Source organism: Polyodon spathula, chromosome 3, assembly GCF_017654505.1.
Source record: "Polyodon spathula isolate WHYD16114869_AA chromosome 3, ASM1765450v1, whole genome shotgun sequence".
Taxonomy (NCBI): Eukaryota; Metazoa; Chordata; class Actinopteri; order Acipenseriformes; family Polyodontidae; genus Polyodon; species Polyodon spathula.
The window spans coordinates 7,539,642-7,562,403 of NC_054536.1; the positions used below are offsets into that span (position 1 = coordinate 7,539,642).

Consider the following 22,762-nt stretch of genomic DNA (forward strand, 5'->3'; position numbering starts at 1 on the left):
TGTTTAAAAAAAAAAAAAAAACACTGTCAGAGTCAGTTTTCTTCTCACAACTGTATCTGTTTTTGTACTGATTTTATGGAGTGTCTTATAATAAAACATATGGTAAGCTATTTTGTGAGGAATTCATTATTAGCCTGTTGACTGAAAGGAGGGCACAGTGCACATTACCAGGAGTAGCGCGCGAGAGCTCTTCCTCGTGGATGTGGATCGGTAACAGAATTAAGGTAGTTACAGTAACTGTTACTGTAAAACAGTCTCTGATCTGAAGGATGCAAAAAATACTGAAAAATACATTAGAATTAAACAAAACAATTCTAGAGAAGACGACATCTCCAACAACAGTGTATCCTTATACAAAGGTAACCGTTTTCCAACCTCCCGTGTCATGTGCAACTTTATATTATATATTTTATAATATATACTAATTAACCTACTAATGTATAGTAGGCCACCCTATTTAAAATATATATATATATATATATATATATATATATATATATATATATATATATATATACACACACACACACACATACATACATACACACACACACACACACACACACACACACACATATATATATATATATATATATATATATATATATATATATATATATATATATATAGTCCCTCTGGGTTGGTGCAGATGTGATACTCAAAACGATGCTATTGTGTGCAATTCCTCTGTTATTTACACCGATATAAATAAGTCTGTACCAAAATCGGTCTGCCGGTAATAACTTTAAGGTTTATTTATTTAATTAGTTATTTTTAATTGGGTGTAGGGTTGGGGTAATAAAATTAAATAACTCAGGTGTTGCGTTGAAATCAGTGTTGTAAATAGGGAGGAATCATACAATCTGCACAGCATTTCTGTGTATATTGGTCCATTTTCATATTATTTACACAGCAGTTGTGATAATAAATTATAATGCACATGTGCTCACTATTTACACACAGTAGTCACAGCTCACGCAACAGGGAATTATTTAGGTTATCAAAAATAATATGCAATTTTCTTGACATGTCCAATAGTCATTACACTAGGCTATACGTGAGTTACTGCATCTTTTGTTTTACCAAAGTACTAGTTCATAAACAGTAACGAGTTCTCCTGATTCTATTTCTACTGACACCATACAGAGAATCGCATACGACGTGTCAATGAAAAGCATGGCATCCCACACAGCGCCTTTATGAGCGGCATGACGACTGAAATTCAACCAGGCTGTATCAGTTATATTATTGTTAACACACATCAGGAAATTATTGCATATTTTGCGAAGGCAATGATGCACAATCACGCACTAACAGAAAGAAAAAAAAGCGAGAGAGAATGATGCCTGATGCTCTGAAAACGCCCCTCCAAAACTTTCCTACGCGGACCATGTCTGCAACATATCATTTGAAATCCATATCTTGCAGTGGTCAATAAATGCAGCCATGCAACTTTTTTGAATATTTTCAGAATGTGTCTATGCTATTGCACACTTACCTCATTCAAAGAAGCGATGCATCCATTTTCATGGACCTGCATTAACACATCCTTTTGCTTTAAAAATACCGCAGACTACAGATTCAGTGTTTCATAAAACGCACTAAGGTTTTGAGTGGAAACTATAATTAATAAAGCAGAGGGCTGGTGCTCCGCAGAGACGTTTGCAGCAGTAGGCATATCGCTCTTTACATTATGTGTTGTTTCCAATAGTGTCGCAATATTTATCTTTCTGTTTGTGCACCAGAGCAGCGAGTCTTTATTAAAGGTAACCGATTGAAATAACCCCCTTGTTCTCGGTTTAAAACACTTTCTACAGTTTGCGCTTTCGTTCTTATCTGGATCTTTGTTACCCCACAAGAATTCTGCAGGACAAATGCCAGAACTGGTGCCGGTGTGATTAAAGACAGCTTAACCTTCATATCATCAGCGTGAAGAGAAAAGGGACAAGGTGGCAGTTCGGGAAACACACGTGACAGCACGCATACAGAGAGCAGAGCGCAGGTAAGATGATGATTATTATTATTATTATTATTATTATTATTATTATTATTTATTATTATTATTATTAGTAGTAGTAGTAGTAGCTTCGTATATGTAATAGATTGCCCTTTTCTAGTCTTGGCTAAAAAAAAAAAAATCTAAAGAAATAGGTCCTATTAAAAAGTTACAATTAAAACGTAATTTTACACACCCCGCTGTATCGCTGCTGTTTAGAGCAGCGCGGTACCGACAATTGATATGGATGCCATGGGCTTATTTTGGTAAACCAGATTATTTTTTGGAAGATCCATGTATCACGCTATTCTTTCTTTCTTTCTTTCTTTCTTTCTTTCTTTCTTTCTTTCTTTCTTTCTTTCTTTCTGCAAGTAATGTGGTTTGTCTCCCTACATTTGTCGCATGTGACTGGTGTTCTCCTCGAACATTATCCAGGCCAAAGCATTTATAACTCTATGGTTCAATATATAGCATTGGGAGAATTGTATTTACAAATATTTATCATTAAACATTATTTAGAAAAGCCGGTATAACCGCAGACTATTACCCTTGCAGAAATGTGAACTTACAATAGCTAGCCTAATATCAATACATATGTTTCTTTTTTTTTTTTGTTATGCATTTAAATATGTTTGCTAAATGTTAAAATGCTCTAATTCCATATCCCTTTTTATTAAAAAAGAAAAACTTAAATCTATAGTTTACTTTTGATGTATTCTTTATTTTTATAATGACCATTTATAAATAATGTGAATATATTAAAAAAAGTACCCGTGTTGATATATTAAATACACTGTTTTTATGTGCTGTACAGACTATAGCCTATGCAGTAGCACTCCTTTTGAATTGCCATGTTGTCCACTGGTACCCTAAATAAGTTTCAATGAGGTGCAGAGCTCCGAGGCTGTCAAACCACGGTGCTGCCATGCATACCCTACTGACGGGCTTCTGGAAGCGGTCCCAGATCTAAAATAACAAGGAACACTGGAGTGCTGTAATCCAGTAGCCTCCCCTCAATTGCGCCCTGGAACATGAATACAGCATCATCTTTATGTTCGCGGAATGGACCGCTTTGCTAGGAAACATGAGAAGGGTAGTGTATGCATGTTCCCAGGCCCGACATCCCAGGACGGGTGAATAAAGCAGAGAGGCGGCCGCGGTTCGTGTGGTTTGAGCTCGGGATCTAAGAACGGGGAACATGTGAGTTGGGAATGGGAAACAGGGAAAACAGGATTCTTCACAAACACAGGAGGGCTGCTTGCGAGGTATTGCTTTATTGTATATACTGCTAACGCCGTTCATGAAAAGTAGCCTTATGGACCTGTAGGTTAAATGTTGAAAAGAGACTAAGATCATTTAATTTTTACAAACATTATATATATCTATTAAGAATATATATCTATATATATATTATAATATATCTATCTATATATATATATAAACAGAATTAAACAGAATGGTAGGTTTAAGTACATCTACGTAAAAGATTCTAACATACTGTATTTTGGAGTGCCAGTGTGTTTTGAATAACATCTAACATCTGGATCGTTAAAAGAACATTTCTGTATTGCAATACAAACTAACTGAATGAATATGCAAAGCTGGCTTTTAACAGTCCCGCTGCGCGGATTGCGCTCCTTTCGGTTAATGGCATGCTTCTGTATGCGCGTGCTCCTGCAATAACGGTCTGCGAAATATTAGAATAAACAAACACGCAACCAGCTAGGGAAAAATGGCAATGCTAGTGAGTATCAACCTTACAGAAACAGCTCCAAGAATAAACGTTTTTATTTTCTTCTTTTGTTTTTAACGGGAAAAAATATAATCTAGTTTAAAAAACTTTTCCTAAAAAAATATATATCAATATATATAATATATATATATATATATATATTATATATATATATCTCGATCTAGAGAGAGCGAGGAGAGATGAGGAGCGAGAGATGAGGAGAGAGGAGGAGATGGAGAGAGGAGAGAGAGAGGAGAGAGAGAGAGAGATAGTATTGATGCTATTTTTACATTAAAATCGATCTAATAAAATAAAGATTTTTATAACTCAGTGTTAACTATAACAAATTACAACACATGGAACCTTAAGTAATTCATTGAAAAGACACAAATTGTGGGTGAGCTTTTTACGTGAAATGTTTTCTGTGTTTTAACACCCGCTAGAAATTTAATTAAGAAAAGAGGCGATTACATCATAAATTAATTTATAGATTAATCTAAATCCTTTATGTGTTTGATTAGACTGCATTATCCGACTGATGATTTCATTATTATATTCATTATGTATTCAGTCTGAAAAGATTTTGTATTGTGGCACGTTACATAGACATTGCATTCAAAATTGTCTTTATTTATTTATTTATTTATTTTTGTTTGTTTTAATATTACTGTATTCCTTTTTTTTTTGCCACAGTAAAGTAACCGGGACAGTGTTTTATAATCCAGTTGAAAACATCAAGAAGATTTCTATTGAGCAAAGTCGTGGACGGAAATACTACAGCAAAGATGAACACCATTGTATTTAACAAACTGAGCGGCCAGGTGATTTTTGAGGAAAAGGCCAAGGAAGTGGAGAGGAGCAGTAGAAACTACATAGAAGTTATTGATGGGCAACATCCTGACATGATGATTCCGAACAGCCAGTCTAAAGACAGTGCCAGGCACAGGAGATCGGGGTAGGTGCTTTATCGTTTACAGGCAAGATATGTCGAGGTAGATTATGCTCAAGTGCTCTCATCGCCTCTGTCTCAAAGTGTATAAAATGCTTCGAACCCTTTATAAATAACACACAGCATTAATTGAACGGCGTGGTTTCTTTATTGTTGCAGTTTTGTGATTCACAAAGACTATTGATGAGCTTTGCATGCATTAAATTAACCAACAGCAATGTTCCTGAATAACCAAATATCTGTAATCAATCAAATAATAGCGCAAGAGTTAAAGCTTTACGAACAGAGCCCACTATAGTTTGCATTAAAAAAGTTGCAGACTTTGCACAGAGTAAAAGCTGATCCATCTATCTTACATACATTCGTCTGTAGTTTATTGAAAGTTCCTTTAATTTCCTTCAAAAATAATATTTCCTTACCGATAGATAATAAATCTGCTCTGTGGCGCATATTGAGAAGTCCTGTCAGTAGCTCTTTGAAATGTAGGCTGTTCAAAACCACGTCTAAAACTGTAGACATAACGTTACCTGTATGTGTGCTCCACAGTGAAATAGATATTCTTCTTTTGACTGTGGTTGAAGATTAAAAAAAGATGTCAGACCATGTGTTAGTTTTGACAGCGTAATGAAAAGCGGTAACAATCCCCCATTAACTGTGAGGTGTTTACATTGTTAAGGACAGCTTGGATACAGTACAGTGCAGTAAGGCACAGCATGGTACAATGCAGTGCAGTAGTTCATTGGAATCAGCTGCTATTTAAACCAATAACACACCTAGTTTTTATGCTGTGTGAAGTTGGTCAGCCTAAGTAAATATGTTTTTCCATCGCAGAGGTGTGGGTTTGGAGTTATTTTACTGGATTGCGTGTAAAGTGACACTAAAGGAAAACATATTGACTGCAAGCTGCAGCTTCCCTGGGACTGTCACAGCTATAGGGAACATTTCATAAAACACATGGCGTGTGTGTGTCGACAGAATCTTGTACAGGGATTTAAATGCTCATTCGGTTGCTCATTCAGATCTGTATTACAAGGAAAATATTCGTAGAACATGAACTTCGGGCAGACCAGAGGTTAGACGAAAATACATCTGCAAGAAGTCGCAGGGAAGATAAAAGTTCGCTTTAAACAGCATTACACTGACATCTACTGGCGAAGAGAAGGCGTTGTCTTCACTAGTACAGTACCACACCAGAGGACAGTAATATTAAGATCTACATTGTGAAATCAATAGCGATAACGACAAAGGGCGTTGATTTTTATTTATTTATTTATTTATTTTTATTAGAATGTATGTTTTATTTTTACAAAAAAAAAAAAAAAAAAAAAAAAAACGAGGGCTAGGTATGCAGATCAGCAAACACATCGGCGATGTAACTTTACTACAATGTAGAATACTACAGTAACTAACTTTACAGCAACCGTGTTTTTAATCTGCATTAGTGGCATTTATTTTGCAAGACAAGTTGTGTGTAATATTTATTTTGCAAGCAAGTTGTGTGTAATATTATTATAGTAATACATATAATAAATATAATAATAATAATACTAATAATAAAGGACATTTAATAGCTGGGTATGTCAAAAGTCTTAGAAATCACAGCTCAGTGTGGTAAAAAAAAACTTTCTAATGGTAGTTTACACAGCAGCAGATTGGAAATGATTATTTTTATAACTATTGTAAATTACTTAGATTACTTTTTTTAATAACTTAACTATCAGACGGTGGCAGCTGCATTTTCAATTTAAAAAAAAAAGGATTGGCAGCGTAACCCTGGGATTTCGTATTGATATATATATTTTTCTAAAACATACGTGGCAGCTTCGCATTTCGTAATTTTTACAATAAAAGTAAACAAGCAAAATGCCCCTAAAAAGTGGTGTAATGAGAACGCTTGACGTGGTTTCTTGTATATTCAATCTCTAGGTCCCGTCAGAACGGAGGGAAGGTGAGACACAAACGCCAAGCTCTGCAAGACATGGCCCGCCCTCTGAAACAGTGGCTTTACAAACACAGAGACAATCCCTACCCCACGAAAACAGAGAAAATCCTGCTGGCACTCGGCTCTCAGATGACGTTAGTTCAGGTAGGGTCCATACAGTGTGTGGCATACGCGCTACAGAATCGGGAGCAATTCCTTGAACAAAAAATAGCTATAAATGGTTATTCACTGTTGAAAAGGAAATGTAATTTAAGAATGTAACGTTTAGCAGAAGTCTAATATATCAGTGAAAGTCTTATAAAGTAATTTGTTTCTTAATGTCGTAAATCACATTAGCCTAATTAGAAACATCAATTATTATTATTATTATTATTATTATTATTATTATTATTATTATTATTATTATTATTTAAAATACACATAGTATATAACAAACTCATCGGAGTTGAGTAAAACAATGTAATTGGATATGTATTTCTCTTTTCAAACATGTTGTCCAACGTTGGTAAATACACTATAGAGCTGATATTTGTTCAGGTGTCCTATATTGATTTATAGCCACTGGTTTGCTTATTTCTTGATTTCACACATACATAGGAGATCACCCTTGAGATGTAAGAGCGAGTTTGAAATGAACACTGAGTATGTTCCATTGTGCTAAATATCCGATTCAGGATGTGTGAGCGCAGTAGTTTAACAGCCAGCGCTACCCCTGTAAAAGTTATCCGTAGCCCTTTCTATGCATCTACCACACTTTAGCATGTCGATCTCCAGTAAGAGTGTGCCTCTGTGTCTCTCACTGATCGTCTGTGTTTCTTTTCCTGTAGGTGCAATCCTGTCCATTAGTAATAACCCAGGACTGCCACTGGCAGAACTTACTGTATTGCGCACTGTAGGACTCTAACAGCAATCAGATCACAGCACTCTGTACCTGTACTGTACAGCACTCACTGCGCTTACTAGGGATGGAATGGATTGCAATTCAGATAATAACTAATAGGAACAAGAGAGGATTTCAATAGATGTACAGCAGATTTATTTTCAAGGCTTTCACTGAATCTGGTTTCCAGAGTGCTCTGTTTTGTCTGTGCATGATTTGATTGATCAGTGCGAAACAATCTTTTGCATGGCCCTTGATGTTCTGGGTGCTCAGTAGTGTCCTGGATATCTAGTCATCATTTAAAATGACAACATGCTGTCCAAAGTGTATATAAGTATATATATATATATATATATATATATATATATATATATATATATATATATATATATATATATATATATATACACACACACACACACACACACACACACAGCTATGGCCACAAGTTTTACATCACCCTATAGAATTAACTAATTTTGCTTCATAAAGTTGAATAAAACCTACTGAATAATGTTAACTTATTGAATTACATACCACATTGTAGTTTTTCATATACTTAACAAAAAAAAAAACTGACAAAAATGGAAAAATGTGACATTTCGAAATCTAACATGAAATATTGTACTATTATTATGGCTTCTGGAAGGCTTTTGCAATATCATTTCGTACTGTCTTTGATTACATGTTGTTAAGTAAAAAGATTGAAATTATGTTCATGTAGTCCTTTTTTGTGATTATGTCTCAATCCTGAAATTCTAGTTGATGCAAATCTTTTGACAACAAACAAAGTGCGTGCCTGTGTGTGGTTCTTCATCTCAGTGTTTCATTTACAGTTAACTCAGTTATAAAGAAAATAAAAGAAGTGCAAATCCGTTTCTTTAGTGTGCATTATTAATTTCACACCATAAACTGCAAATGTACAGCAGTATTTATTTGGCTGCAATTACCATCTTTAATGCAGCTTTACCTTCACTAAAGTGATTGTGTGCAGTTATAATAGCCCTTCAACTCCCATTCCTGCTTACTATGTCACCAATTTGGATCATTATACGTGTGTCTATATATGTATTCACCTCTCAGAAATAATATTGCATTAAATACTATGGGATTAGTTCAGAAAAGTAGAAGTGTGGCATTGAGTGTACAATCTGTAATTATTCAAAACCATGAATGTGGGCTACCAGCTATTAAACAGGAGAGTTTTCATGACCCTTTATGGGGTTGCATGTACAAAGCAGTAAATTGATTGGGGTGAGAAATGCAACGTCTGTACAAACTAAATAACAGGACACAGCAAAGGAGACGTGTGCCATAAACGTATGCTTAGCTCAGCTTTTTTTTTTTCTAACTTGTCTTTCATGGTACTTGACATTCTGTACCTAAGTAAGCACAGAACAACTCAGGAACTAGGCACTGGAAATACAGTGGCTTGCAGTGCAGCCTAGTTAAGTGGAAATAAGAGGTACCCTCTGAATGTGCAAGACTGTTAACTTTGAAAATGGGTGGCCATGTTCGTAATGCATTTAATCAGAGGAATTGGAAATCCCTGCTATTTTATTCTCATTGTATTCCCTTTCGTGTACTCAATTTGGCATCCCTGAAACTACTGGCTACGTTTTTAATTTTTTTATCGCGTTTGGTTTAGATTTAGGTTTTATTTAGAAAGCAAAAGGCTGTGGAATGTATATGAATCCATTTTATTTTACAGGTATCAAACTGGTTTGCAAATGCAAGACGGAGACTGAAAAATACTGTAAGACAACCTGACCTAAGCTGGGCTTTACGTATAAAATTATACAATAAATATGTCCAGGGGAATGCTGAGAGGCTTAGCGTGAGCAGCGATGACACGTGTTCAGAAGGTACATGCAGTTTCATTTTAGTTTTGTTTTTGTAACCTGTTTGGGAATCTTGATTGTGACAATGAGGGGTACTAGCAGGGAAGGTCCCTGGTAAATGCGTGAAAAGACGAAGTTGTAGGGCAGCATTGTTAAGATCTGCTGCTGAGCAGGTTGTTACAACTGACCCCGTTATGTGGGAAGCTACCTATGTTAACACTAACCACTTTGTTAATGTAAATGTCTTTATTATTTCAGAATTGATTCTAGAAGAGGCAATAAAAAGTTACCAAGCATTGATAATCAAGCCGTATATACTGTATATTTAAAAAGTATACAAGTAAAACAATGGCATGTACACCTCAGTGCTTGGTTTCCAAGGAGCTTTAATTCAGTTGAATTTCAGTTTGTTTGTTTTTTAAAGAAATACAGACAAATATTAATTCGAGCAGACAAATGTTTCAACAAGAAGTCTTTATCGTTGCCTATTTTAATATGGTATTCTTCTTATACTGATAACATTTTCCGCACAAAGACACCATAAAGCCATGTGTTGCCCTTTAAAACAGAAACTGTTATAGCAACTGACACCTGTTCTTATTCAATCTCGTAGACGGAGAGCATCCACCAAGGAATCAAGCGAACGCAAGTGAATTTAATAAGCCCATTTATCAGAGCGTTATCAAAAAGGAAGGCGCGGTTGTGAGCGCTGGATTGAGAGCAGACTCTTCTATGAATGAGGATTACGTGTCGCCACCCAAATACAAGAGCAGTTTATTGCACCGGTACCTCAATGACTCTCTGCACCATGTCATGGCTTCCACTGCAGCGATCACACACTCACGCAAAAGAAACCATTCAGGGTCTTTCAGCTCCAACGAATACGATGAAGAACTGCTTTCGCCATCCTGTTCAGAAGCGGAGGCAAATTTTGTTTATCGTGCTGGTAAGTATTGGTTGTTGTTGTTCATTATTTGGTTCGATTAGTATCTTCTGATATTAAAACTGTATTCGGCAATGTCAGTATGCTTGAGTTCAGAAGAACCCGTTCATTATATAAGGTGGTACCACAAGCTAACAGAATAATTCAGGGATGGAGCAATCTGCTATGCAAACTCCCATTGCATAGTCATATCAATCTGCTATGCAAACTCCCATTGCATAGTCATATCAATCTGCTGTGCAAACTCCCATTGCAAAGTCATATCAATCTGCTGTGCAAACTCCCATTGCATAGTCATATCAATCTGCTGTGCAAACTCCCATTGCATAGTCATATCAATCTGTTGTGCAAACTCCCATTGCATAGTCATATCAATCTGCTGTGCAAACTACCACTGCATAGTCATATCAATCTGCTGTGCAAACTCCCACTGCATAGTCATATCAATCTGCTGTGCAAACTCCCATTGCATAGTCATATCAATCTGCTGTGCAAACTGCCATTGCATAGTCATATCAATCTGCTGTGCAAACTCCCATTGCATAGTCATATCAATCTGCTGTGCAAACTCCCATTGCATAGTCATATCAATCTGCTGTGCAAACTCCCATTGCATAGTCATATCAATCTGCTGTGCAAACTCCCATTGCATAGTCATATCAATCTGCTGTGCAAACTCCCATTGCATAGTCATATCAATCTGCTGTGCAAACTCCCATTGCATAGTCATATCAATCTGCTGTGCAAACTCCCATTGCATAGTCATATCAATCTGCTGTGCAAACTCCCATTGCATAGTCATATCAATCTGCTGTGCAAACTCCCATTGCATAGTCATATCAATCTGCTGTGCAAACTCCCATTGCATAGTCATATCAATCTGCTGTGCAAACTCCCATTGCATAGTCATATCAATCTGCTGTGCAAACTCCCATTGCATAGTCATATCAATCTGCTGTGCAAACTCCCATTGCATAGTCATATCAATCTGCTGTGCAAACTCCCATTGCATAGTCATATCAATCTGCTGTGCAAACTCCCATTGCATAGTCATATCAATCTGCTGTGCAAACTCCCATTGCATAGTCATATCAATCTGCTGTGCAAACTCCCATTGCATAGTCATATCAATCTGCTGTGCAAACTCCCATTGCATAGTCATATCAATCTGCTGTGCAAACTCCCATTGCATAGTCATATCAATCTGCTGTGCAAACTCCCATTGCATAGTCATATCAATCTGCTGTGCAAACTCCCATTGCATAGTCATATCAATCTGCTGTGCAAACTCCCATTGCATAGTCATATCAATCTGCTGTGCAAACTCCCATTGCATAGTCATATCAATCTGCTGTGCAAACTCCCATTGCATAGTCATATCAATCTGCTGTGCAAACTCCCATTGCATAGTCATATCAATCTGCTGTGCAAACTCCCATTGCATAGTCATATCAATCTGCTTTGCAAACTCCCAATGCATAGTCATATCAATCTGCTGTGCAAACTCCCATTGCATAGTCATATCAATCTGCTGTGCAAACTCCCATTGCATAGCAGATTGCTCCATCCCTGAATTATACTTTTTCTTCAAGGGGTATGGGTAAGCTATTTGTTAATATCTTGCTGTTATAAACTAGAAGGGGATTTGCCCAACACTCTGATTATGCTCAGAGATGTGTAATGCTCAGATATAACATGTGGGTGTTTTTGTTGTTCTTTAGGAAGGATTTGTTGTAGCACTCTGCATGTTTCATCCACCCATCATTAATGAAGGCAGAGTACACATTTTCAAATCAGCCTATGCGTGGTTCACAGGTTATTAGAGTTGTAACGAATCATCCATCCATACGGGTAAAACGTACAATAACAAATAACTCTAGGATAGAGGTCAAGATGAAGTTATAACCAGAATAAGTCTCTCCAGAAGATCCTAAACTGTCCTGTGTGAAACATCAGAAAATTGGGCAGTTTTGAAGATGGAATAACCTGTCAGTCTTGCACTTCATGACTGAACTGAATTACAACAGAATGCACATCAGCAAGGCCATTTACACAACAATATAATTAGTCATATGCATATGTGCAACAAATTACAGGTGTTTATCATTTTTTTGTCAAAGCTTAGGGATTTCATTGCTATTCTGGCGCCCCCCTCCCCACAAATAAAACTGGGTTCTAAAATCCCGGCATCACAATGGTTAAAATGTACGTTACTAGAACAATGGGTAACTAATAGCAATTGGACCCTGTAATATAATACATGTAATAAATGCACTGTCAAACTTCGAGTGAAATTAGACACGTGGACGGACACGGTGGCTTTGGATTCTCTTTGAAATTCCAGCGGAAAATAAAAAGTCCTGTTGGGATTTTCATAGAAAACAAGGAGTTGGATAATTCCACTGCACATGCCAGGGCTTCATGCCAAATTACCATTTAATGGGATATTAAATGCCAGGAATCTCCTGCGATGTGTTTGTTTTTTTACCCTAAACCTTATACAGTTATTTGATACGCTGATGAAGATCACAATATATGAAATAATTTTCAACAATACTGATTAAGGAAAAGATTAGTATTCATATCAAATATAGCACGTAAGTTCTTATTGAACATAGCAAGAATGCCATGCTTTTATAGTGGCAAATCAGGACTTTAACCATTCCTGTGCTGTCCTATTACATTCAGATAAATGCAGAGGTATACACAGTAGAAATCTGTAACGAAAATACTTACAGAGTGAGATTTTCAAAAGTTCTTCACTTAGGAGTAAGAGCAGATGTGAGTACATTTAGAAGAATATTACTAAGATTTAAAAATATTTCTTATGAAAAGCGTAAGGCTTGGGGCACACAAAAAAAGAACACTCATCTGAATTAGAAAAAGCAGAATAAAAACAGTGGTATCGTAATATTTTAATAGGCAACAGAGGCTTGTAAGAGCTGTTCAAAGTGGGTCACAGAAAGTGCCAGACAGTTATTTCATATTGGAGAATTGTACAGCATTTTGAAAGTGCATACATCTCTTTCTAAGTGAAAAATTATAACCCAAATCAAACCTAATCCACTCCAGAGTACAGCTGGTGCAGCACACATATAGGGGATACTGTTACTGTGTACTTCACTAGGCTTGGGAGCATCTATTTCAGTTATTCTGAACACTAATAGTACATGTAACATTGCTGCTGTGTGCCGATTAAATGTGCTATTACTGCTTCTGATGTTTTGTCTGGCCTGCAGACACATGCATCTGTTTATTTTTATTTGAAGGACATTTCAATGTTTACTAGCTGCCAGTGAACTTACCAACCCCCCCAAAAAATAACTTTTGTTTATCTCTCGAATAAGTTCAGCCCCAGGTGATGAAATGAACGTGGTGTGTTCCAAATGGACGCTTCTATGAATCCCAAATAGGGGCATGTTATGGTTTTTTTTGTTTTGTTTTATTTTCCACTAGTACAAAATAAGGATGAGAGAAAAAAAAGCAATTCCAGAAACTATACTAACCAAGTCCAAATGTTTGCGTAATATGTATCTGTGGTAAATTATTGTTATATATGATCTAAAACAGGCACTGTCAAGTGGAGAAACTAAATAAAGCAGAACTAAGTAGGATACAAGAGGGAAAAAAATCATACCAGTGTTGTGATGCAACTTTTAGGATGATTGTTTTCGATCATCACTGGAATCTGTTTTTAATTAAATGAGTCATGCTGCAAAGGCAAGCATTTGCACAGCCACTGTTAAACAGCACTGAACTGTCTGTCAGAAGGCATCTCCGTGGGCTGATTTCTACACGTCAGGTCGTCACTGTGGGTTGCTCCTTTATCTAAAAGAGAAGTATTACAGGTAGCTGTTTTTGTACCAGGTGTCAAGGGTCTGTCAGATTACAATATATGACAAGAGGACTCTCCCAGCAATCCACTTTCACTGGGATTCTAAACACTGTTGCCCTGCCATGACATGGCTCAGTACAGTTTGGAAAAACAAACTTCCAAAGGGATTCCAATGACAACATTATGTCAGCCAGTAACTTACTGCACTTACTGCAATTTAGTTGAGAGTGGTGTCGCAGTGCATTGAGATCACATTTTAAACATTTAACCCAGTGAACGGATTCAAATCATTTCAACTGAGAAGCCACTCTTGGCATGATTAGAGGTAGCCACGGAACACGTTTGAACATATTTTTGTATCTACGGCAACCAAGTCATGGCGGAGGGGACCTAGGGACATTATAAAATTCTCAGTGTTTACCCAAGGCCTTTTGTCTGTGCTCATGCAACGCAGAGCTGAACAGGCTTTGAAATGACGCTGTTCTTGCAAAAACTGTGGGAAAGAAAATACAGCATGAAATAAATAGTTCTTTAAAGGATGGAGAAAAACTGAAGATCGCTTAACAGACGGGGGAAAAAAGTGCTTAATGATCACCACGTTCTTTTACATAGAGAAATATCAGATGAAATCAAAAGCATGAAAGGCAGGTTTATTTACCAGTATGATCACAATTTCACTTTTTTTGTTCTAATTTTTGATTTAGTAAGTATTTTTTTTGATGCAATGCGCTCAAGCAATAGCGATGTTAGTAATACGTTACTGTATATAACGTTTTCTGTATTATATTTTTCCTTTAAGTACTTTAAATATATGATGTTTCTTATTTACAACGAGGAACCTTATGTACTGATCATGTTTGTCCGTATGGCTCAATGACTCAATCTTTACAAGATTATGGGGACTCTGTATGTTTGTGATCAAGTGTGTGCTGTTTATATTGTACAAGTCCATTCAAATCAACACACATAATTTCATAACAGTAAAAAAAAAAACACGTTGTAGTTTTTATGCACGCAGGGAAAACACAGCTGCTTCAGGAAAAGGTTTTGTTTTATTCTCATGAGGCACATGCTTTAGACGAAAGTCTTTTCAATGTTTCCGTCCATAAATTTAAAATGTCTTTGGATATCTGTCATATAATTATGTTACCCTGTACTAATGTTACTTGTTATTAAAAGAAAATATAAGTTGAAAAGGGGTCCTTAAAGACAATGTACATCATTCTGTAATTAAAATAGTCCCAAAAATTACTATAAAAAAACAAAAAACAAACAAAAAAAAACACATACACACACTCGCTTGTGGTTATAAATCAAATATCAAGGCAGTTGTGTTTGATTAATAACTGAAGGTCTGTATTTCAAGTGTTTTTTATTTTTATAAACAGCTGCAAAGCCCACTGGTGTTTGTCTGGACATTGCTGGGTTGTTCTTGTGTTTCAGGGTCACGGCACACAATTACAGCATAATGGAGCTGTGTGAACTGCAGGCTACAGCTAACATGCAATTTTGGTTTTAACCCCAGAAAGACTATTTTCGTCCAGACATCACTTTACAGCCTAGCAACTTGTGTTTACACAGTCTTTAAATTCAAACTTCCCATAATACAGAATCTATTTTCTGCTTGTTATATTGTAAACTGTCTGAGGTTAAGTCAACTTACATATTCCTTCAGATGCAAATGCTGCGGTCTGTGATCATAAACCTGGAGTGGGTTTTAGAAATGTGGTTCAGATGGGATGGAGAAACTTATTCCGTTGTTGTTAGTAGCTTGGCAATTGCTGTAAATGGTCACAAATATATCAAGTTGCTAAAATCATTTTATGAGTCAGTTTCAAAGTAGGCAAATTGGGAGCACATTTAGCTAAACCACAAAGTAACAGTTATTAATATGGCTGCATCCATGTAAAGTTATATAAGGTACATGAATATCAGACAGACATGTGTTATGCAGAGGCCTCTGAAAGCCAATACAAAGTGTCACACACCTACGTACCTGTGCTGGTCTTTCATTGATTTAAACAATGAACTGACTCGGTTTCAATTTGTTTTAGTAATATTGCTAAAAGCCAATTTGTTTTAGTTAATATTGCTAAAAAAAAAAAAATTAAAAAAAAAATAATAATATATAAAAATATATATATATATATATATATATATATATATATATATATATATATATATACTCTTTGGACTGTAGAGCTCAGTAGGGTTGGCCTTGGGTGACTGTACTATATGTCTGTTTGAAACCTAATATCTCTGTGCTTTAATTCTGTAGGGCAGTTAACTGAAGACGTCTTTATGATGCCTATGTGTCCCAGACAATTTATGGCTGTTCCAAATCCTTCTGGATGACTCTGTATAAATTATATATATGAAAACCTTTCACTAACCGTATAACACATAAACAATCTTACCCGACCGTGGCCAAAGTCTTCCAGTCTTGTGATAACTGTATCCTGGCCAACCATCTGCTGTAACCATTTTATAACCCAGCGTCACACTAATCTCTGAGGCTGCCTGCCTCGCTGAAGAAAATAATAATGTTTATTACCGCCTGCCAGCAACAAGGAAAGGTGTAAAACTTTAATGAGCTATATCTTTTAAAAACAGATTACTAACAACGAGTCGAGCATACAAAGAAATGCAAATAAACACATCGGTAATCATTAAAACTCAGCTGTTCCCACTGTATATGTGAATCAGTTTACACAAAGAAAAAAAGCAATATAAACTACTTTATTTTAATGTACACCATGTTTAACTGCATCCCTATTCCTTGTACACGCAGGGCTGTGCAGATTATTTTTAGTTGTATCACTTCAGCATTTTGAAACCTCAGAACTTTCATTCACCAATCACCAATGATATTTACTTTAATGCCTGCAACTCACTAATACAGTATGTTCAATACATTTCTTGGGAACCTTTTTCTAGACTTCCAGTTCTAGGAGCGCAGATTTGAAATTATCTTCTGCAGTCACCCAGTCAGGTGACAACGTTGCAGACACCATCAAAGAGTAGGAACAGGCAGTGTTGGTGCGAGTTTCAGAGGACAGATCTCACCTCATGTCTTTCAGTGTATTCCTCTATTACAGATTTCTAGCTTGCGGTTCCTCTAGCAGCAAATCAAACAATACCTAAGAATTTAGGTTGCTCAAAATGGGAGGGGAGATATAAGAACATAAGAAAGTTTACAAACGAGAGGAGACCATTCGTTTGGTTGTTAGTAGGTTATTAATCCCAGAAGCTCATCAAGCAGCTTCTTGAAGGATCCCAGGGTGTCAGCTTCAACAACATTACTGGGGAGTTATTAATAGAACGACACAGCCACACACAATAGGAACGTGGCAACAACAGAAGGGAAGTAAACATGAATCTTTCTTACTGATTGAAGCATCACACCCAGATAATTGCATTTCAGAAGAATATAGACGTACACTAGCCCCTTTTATTGTTGCAGTGAATATGGTCTACATTGCTTTAAGTTTGCTAAATGTGAATTATCAGTCTAAAGAATTTTGAACCAAAGCTGAATAACACACAGTGGTATATCTTCTGAGTAGGTTACAGGCTATAAGCAGTGTTGTAACACATAGCTTCTCATTGCAGAAATGGGGTTTGCAGCAGCTCTTTCGAGCACTTGTGGGCATGGCAAAGGATCTTTTATAACCAGATGAGTTCACAGTGCTCAAGTGATATGTTCATGGATGTTATTATGTTTTATGGAATAACAGTTTTGATCCAGCTTTACCCTGCTGAGATAAGTCACAATAGCGTTTTACAGCACTGGGGAATCATCCACTTTTTAGTGGTTTTCCCAGAATTACCCATTAAAACAAGTCATTGCTGCTGCAGTCCACCTGGATTCCTTTGTACTGTCAAATTCTTTACAAAATATCCAGTTTTGGCCAATTGTGGTTTATCCCTTTTTCGTAGATTAACATATGTTTCATTAGTCCCTGTATATACAGTACAGGTTATGATATAGTGGTATATGATGCACTGTATATTGAATATCCTTTTTGTCTGTAATTGAAATTGTTTTCAAATCCCTAAATGAATTCAAAATCTCCTTTTAATTACCGGATAAAGATTTTTTTTTCCTTGGCAAAACATAGTAGCTCATGCTGCCAATAACTTAATTTATCCAAAAAGAATTGAACTCTGTAGTTGGCTAAACCTTTTTTTTTTTAACACAATAGGGCATATTATTTAAACATCTGCTACAATAGAACGTTTGCTACCACCCCCACCCCCCTTTAAAAAATGTTTTTGAAAACCCCACATATGTTAAGTTCATATTCAGACTTCAAATTATATTGATTAACTATGCTGCAAACTGCCCTGGGCTTAAACAGAGGTTTGTGTATGCCTTGCGTTGGTGCCATAGTTAGCAATACTGGATTAAAGAGAATACCTGTTGTAACAAAAGAAAAGCAAGCTGTACCAGGGATCGACATTCACTCCTGCACAGCACAGGCTTATAAAGAGCGGCGAGGCTCAGGAGCACGGTGATGCAACTCAAGCCCTTTGAGCTTGTAAAGGGCCTGTAAAGAACTGGAACACATGGGTGCTGTCATGAAAGCACACAGCAATGGTCAAAACCTTCGCCTCAAGACAAAAGGCAATCTAAGGCAAATTGTAAGCTTCACTGAATGGAAGAAAAGCTCAGTTAAACTAACAGTGCACCTGTGCTGCATACCTTCTGGAAACAGGTGCTGTGCACCCAGCACACTAATGTATTGTTCTGTATGCAAAAACCTTTGAGGATCACATTGTTTTAAAAGAAAGGTCATTTATTCAGATGCATTCCAAGTTAATTACTAAAAGTGTATCTGAGACTTAATCTCATTTTATTTGTAAACTTTTTTTTTTTACCATACCTCTTTTAATTTAGCAATTTTGATTAAAAGAATATGAAGTCATAGGAAATGATGTCATCTGCATTAGACTAACCATTAAAGCATAGGATTGTGGTCCAATCACTGCAATGAAAGGAAGTAAAGGTCAATTCAGATAACTAAACCCCCCCTGGATTGAATAGGTACAGCAGAGGCAGAGTGGCATGGAAACCAGTACTTTACAGTATTATACAGCCTAGACTGGGAACACGTTAACCTGGCTTGAAACGTAACTCTTCACAACAGTTAGAAACACATTCCTCCTACATACAAACACAGTGGCAGTTTTAACTGTGGTCTATACTACATACTTTCTAATAAAAGTCACATATATTCCTAATGAGATGCATACTTACTGATAGCCACCATACTGTTCACAGCACTTAGTGATAACTATAAAATGTAGAAGAGTACCATTGTATTCAATTCCATTTCTGTACAGTAGCTCTATAGTGTATATGACTGGAGAAACTAATAAACCCAGAAAATGAGCATGCACACTGTTGCTAATTGAAAATGTGTATAGTGGATTCACAGTGGAGGCGTTCAGAGTGTTCTGCATGTTTTTTCTTTGTTCTTTTACTGCGCTTCCTGGAGTGTGGCTACTACAATGAAAACAGCAGTAGGTTACCTACTATTTTTCATAGTTGCATGTTTCTAGGCTCTTGGGAATATCACCCTTTTCATTTCATTTTAAATGAGTATTGTTTTGTTTTATTTGAAGAATGTATCGAATAGCAGTAATTAAAAGCAGCCTTTCTCCATGGTCATTTATTTTAATCATTACCCCTGTGGTCTACTGTTGAGTAGTTAATAAGGCTTATAATTTGCTCGAAAAGCTGCATTTTCATTGTTTTTCTTCTTTAATGTTTAAAAAGAAACATTACATTTCTGTGTTGTTTTTTTTTTGTACCTTTCTTTTTTTTCTAAAGACGTACTCTTTATTTACGAATAGTAAAATAGTATTGGGTTTCGGTTATAATACCAATGGGAAATACCCCTAGCAGCACAATAGCAGACCACAGCTCTAAAAGCAATGCCACACAATTCATTTTGAACAAATACTGCACAGTGTTCCTTATAACATAACACACTGGTGCTGCAGTGCATTAGTTTACTAGGACCGGGCTGCCATTTGTGTGTGCAATGGCTCTTACAACTGTACTGTAGCAACCTGCGTGTTAACTTTGGTGCCCTTTGGACCAGCACTGTCTTTACATTTCTAAAAAAGAATTATATGAAGGGTGTGCCGAAAATTGCATGAACTCGTCTCGCTGTTGCCAAGCTAGTGTCATGATCACCAGTGATGTCTTTGAAAGTATTGATAGTTTAGGCTTAGAAATCTCTCCAGTTTGGCAACACAGCAAGTTCGAATCGACTTTGTGTGCTGGCAAAGCCACGGCTCTTTGCTCCACTATTAAACCCCATCTGGCTTTTTGAGCTGGAAAGGACAAAGCACTATTTTAAACCATACTGTAGATTAACTCTTGCTGCTGTCAGAATCCAAATAGGAATATGCATTCAAAGTGGAAACAAAAGGTTTAAAAAATAAATGACACCAATATTGTTTCAACATGTAGATTATACTATTTAAAAAATGATTTTTTAAAAAAATTTCAGAAAAGAAAAAACAATAAAACATATTCTTCTGTATAATAATAGAGCATGGACTGTATACTTTATATGTTGAAGTTTTCTGTAATTAATTGACCTTTGTACATTTAAAATTAACTTGTGCTGCTGTGCTTTCAGAGACTGTGGAACATGGAACAAGTAAATGTGACAAGTGAGTATATTTTACAGATTCCTGCAATGTTATCCTACACTGCTTTTTTATTTTCTTTTTATAAAGTTGAATTCACCTCAATATCTAAGGATGAAGCCTCAAAATGATTTTGTTTAATTCCAGTAGAACAAAGGAAAGGGGAACGTGCAAAGATGAGACCTACTGGAGAGAAATCAACGCAGCCATGGCCTTGACAAACCTGGCACAAGGGAAGGACAAAGTATCTGGGACAACCAGCTGTATTATCCAGAAATCCTCCCATATATCTGAAATAAAGACAGTCAAAGTGCCCCTGGCACAGACATTCTAAACAACAAATAGAATAGAATCGATCTATGCAACATTCCATTAGAACTTTCACTATTGTGGGACCATAAAAAAAAAAAAAATTAAAAAACTATTACAGACCAAATCAATGTACTTTAATATTATATGTTTAGGGTATAAAGTATAGCTTTTTGTTCTTGCAAGTACAATAGATTTTATTGCTGTTGATAACGACACACACGTCAGTGATAATGTTAAGTTATTTTAAATTGCCTTTAGTACCCTACCTATTGCAGGGAGCGGCAGTGCCTTATTAAATGAAGAGTTCTGATGCTTAGGCATGATGATAATGTGCCATTACGAGACAGTATTGGATCTTAGCGAATGTGATTTTTCTAAATATGCAGTTATTTAAAAGTCTACTTGAAGGTAAAGCCTTCTGTATAATTAAACTACTTGTAGGTTTGATGCAGTCCAGAATGCTGAAAAGTCACAAAGAGCAGTTAGTTTCAGTTGCCAGTTGCCTATCTGTAGGGGAAAACTAACCCGAGATGACTTCTGTAGCTTTTATTAACAATAATGTAATCTCAGCTGTGTAAAGTCTGATTCTGGATTGCTGAACTGGCATCAGAGATGTTTTGTCTGCTACTTCGTTGTGGCTGTATTTGCGATACTGTTGTGTCTCCGTGAAAAATAATGACCTACTTAATGAAAACAATGAACTGTGAACGAATTGGTAAGTTAGCTCAGCTAAAGTGAGGCATAAATGTTCCACCACCTAAACAAGCAGCAGCTTGTGTTGTCTCATGTGCAGATTATTATGAATTAATTGCTGCTTCTAATTGCTGTTGACCTTGGTGAAACATACTCCAGTCCAAGACACCCACACAGTTAGAAAGCTTTCTCAGTTTAGGTTTCCAGTGAAAGCTAATCTACAAGCAATAGACAATTTGCTTCTTTTTTTTTAAATAAGCAAAAGTTACACTTTGCACACCACACATTATTTTTATTTCCGAACCAGTCTGACATTTCGATTTTGTTGTTTACACGTAACCGAGGACTTCTCATATATACGGTTACTCATGATGTATCTTGACTTACCCGTATTGTCTATATTTTAGCAAGCAACTCAATGTTTGTTCTAGTGTTGTTTGTTGTTTTGTTTTTTGTACAGAATCTTTTCGTACCATGATTTCTGTATTGTTATGCTTTTAAACAATGGGAATGATTTTCATATGGAGTATGTACATGTGCTATATCCATTGTTGCAATAAATTTGTATTTTATTATCAGTAAGAAAGAACATCGAATACAACTGTATGAACAAATGTTTCTGTTCGACAGAATAACTGTTGCTTATGTCTTAACATTCCAAAAATATAATTATTATCCTTTTTTTTTTTTTTTTTTTACAAGTTGGGTACTGTTTTCTGCAGAAATGCTGTTTTATAGTTAAAGACTATAGCAATTACTTTTGTCATACTTTTTTTTATAAATTATTATGATGTGTAAAACTGAAGAAAATAGTTTTGTTTTTATTTTTGTTAAATTATATGAATTTAAAGCATATTTGAGGCTGGATTTTTGTCCTATGATCAAATACATACTTTTGCAATATAATGTTTGAAAGGCTTTAATTAAAAGACTTAAAAAAACGAACAAACTTCTCTGAAAGATGAATAAACAA

General features: G+C 36.1%; 1 protein-coding gene across 4 annotated transcripts; it reads left to right on the forward strand.

Annotated features, from left to right (window-relative positions):
- The first annotated feature begins 1,667 nt into the window (after positions 1 to 1,667).
- On the forward strand, positions 1,668 to 22,762 carry LOC121311796 (homeobox protein Mohawk-like). 4 transcript variants are annotated; one of them, XM_041244002.1, is made up of 7 exons: positions 1,668 to 2,002; positions 4,422 to 4,683; positions 6,604 to 6,763; positions 9,211 to 9,364; positions 9,954 to 10,286; positions 20,775 to 20,808; positions 20,932 to 22,762. In XM_041244002.1, exons 2-7 carry the CDS (start codon positions 4,514 to 4,516, stop codon positions 21,116 to 21,118), a joined length of 1,038 nt encoding a protein of 345 aa, XP_041099936.1. In that variant the 5' UTR covers positions 1,668 to 2,002; positions 4,422 to 4,513; the 3' UTR covers positions 21,119 to 22,762. The 4 variants fall into 4 exon arrangements, with proteins under 4 accessions (XP_041099936.1, XP_041099935.1, XP_041099937.1 ...); XM_041244001.1 differs by lacking the exon at positions 1,668 to 2,002 and adding an exon at positions 3,107 to 3,196; XM_041244003.1 differs by lacking the exon at positions 1,668 to 2,002 and adding an exon at positions 3,127 to 3,261 and having other exon boundaries at positions 20,935 to 22,762.

Coding starts and splice junctions, on each gene's coding strand:
- LOC121311796 (XM_041244002.1), top strand. CDS start 4,514: ATGAACACCATTGTATTTAACAAACTGAGCGGCCAGGTGATTTTTGAG. Junction 9,365..9,953: donor CGATGACACGTGTTCAGAAG/GTACATGCAGTT, acceptor TCAATCTCGTAG/ACGGAGAGCATCCACCAAGG. Junction 20,809..20,931: donor GGAACAAGTAAATGTGACAA/GTGAGTATATTT, acceptor GTTTAATTCCAG/TAGAACAAAGGAAAGGGGAA.